At 72.0% G+C, this 849-nt stretch overlaps 1 protein-coding gene across 1 annotated transcript in view; it reads right to left on the reverse strand.

Annotated features, from left to right (window-relative positions):
• Nucleotides 1-127, reverse strand: part of SLC4A2 (solute carrier family 4 (anion exchanger), member 2) — a 21,997-nt gene extending 21,870 nt beyond the window's left edge. Inside the window, exon 1 of the mRNA XM_014957993.1 lies at nt 19-127. Coding sequence (XP_014813479.1) covers nt 19-127 — 109 coding nt within the window. The remainder of the gene's footprint in view (nt 1-18) is intronic.
• Between the last annotated feature and the right edge of the window lie 722 nt (nt 128-849).

Genomic DNA, 849 nt, shown 5'->3' on the forward strand with positions numbered 1-849 from the left:
GAGGGGGCCGTGTCTTACCGGGGGGCGCGGGAGGAAGTCCATGGGGGCGCGGGGGGGGGACGTGGGGCCCATTCCCGGTCACGTGCGCCCCCACGGGGACTTGCCCAACGGGCGGGGGGTGAATCATTAACCCGGTCCCCCCCCCGCACCCACGGGGGGCACCGGCACCTCGGCCTGCAACGCTGTGGGGCACGGCTCTGCCCCACAACCGGGCAATGGGGCTGGGGCCCGTGCTCTGCTGGCACCCCACAGCCCTGACCCATTGATCCTGCCCTGCTGGAACCCCATAGCTCTGCCCCACATCCCCACCCCACAGCTCTGCCCCACAGCCGGGAAATGGGGCTGGGGCCACGTGCTCTGCCGGCACCCCATAGCTCTGCCCCACAACTGGGCAATGGGGTTGGCACCCCACAGCCCTGCCCTACCTGGTGCTGTGCTGCCCTGCCAGCGCCCCACATCCCCGCCCCACAGCCAGCACCCCACAGCCCTGCCCCACAGCCAGCACCCCACAGCCGGCCAATGGGGCTGGCACCCCACAGCCCTGACCCATTGATCCTGCCCTGCTGGTGCCCCACAGCTCTGCCCCACAACCAGGCAATGGGGTTGCTGCCATGTGCTCTGCTGGCACCCCATAGCTCTGCCCCACGGCTGGTGCCCCACATCCCCGCCCCACAGCCCTGCCCCACAGCCGAGCAATGGGGCTGGTGCCACGCTGCCCTGCTGGCACCCCACAGCCCTGCCCCACAGATGGTGCCACGCTGCCCTCCCACCACCCCACAGTGCCGTGCTGGGGCCCCCCTGGCCCACCCGGGCAGCGGTGGGGGTTGCAGCCCCACAACCCCCCCTCCC

Source organism: Calidris pugnax, unplaced genomic scaffold, assembly GCF_001431845.1.
Source record: "Calidris pugnax isolate Ruff unplaced genomic scaffold, ASM143184v1 scaffold388, whole genome shotgun sequence".
Lineage (NCBI taxonomy): Eukaryota > Metazoa > Chordata > Aves > Charadriiformes > Scolopacidae > Calidris > Calidris pugnax.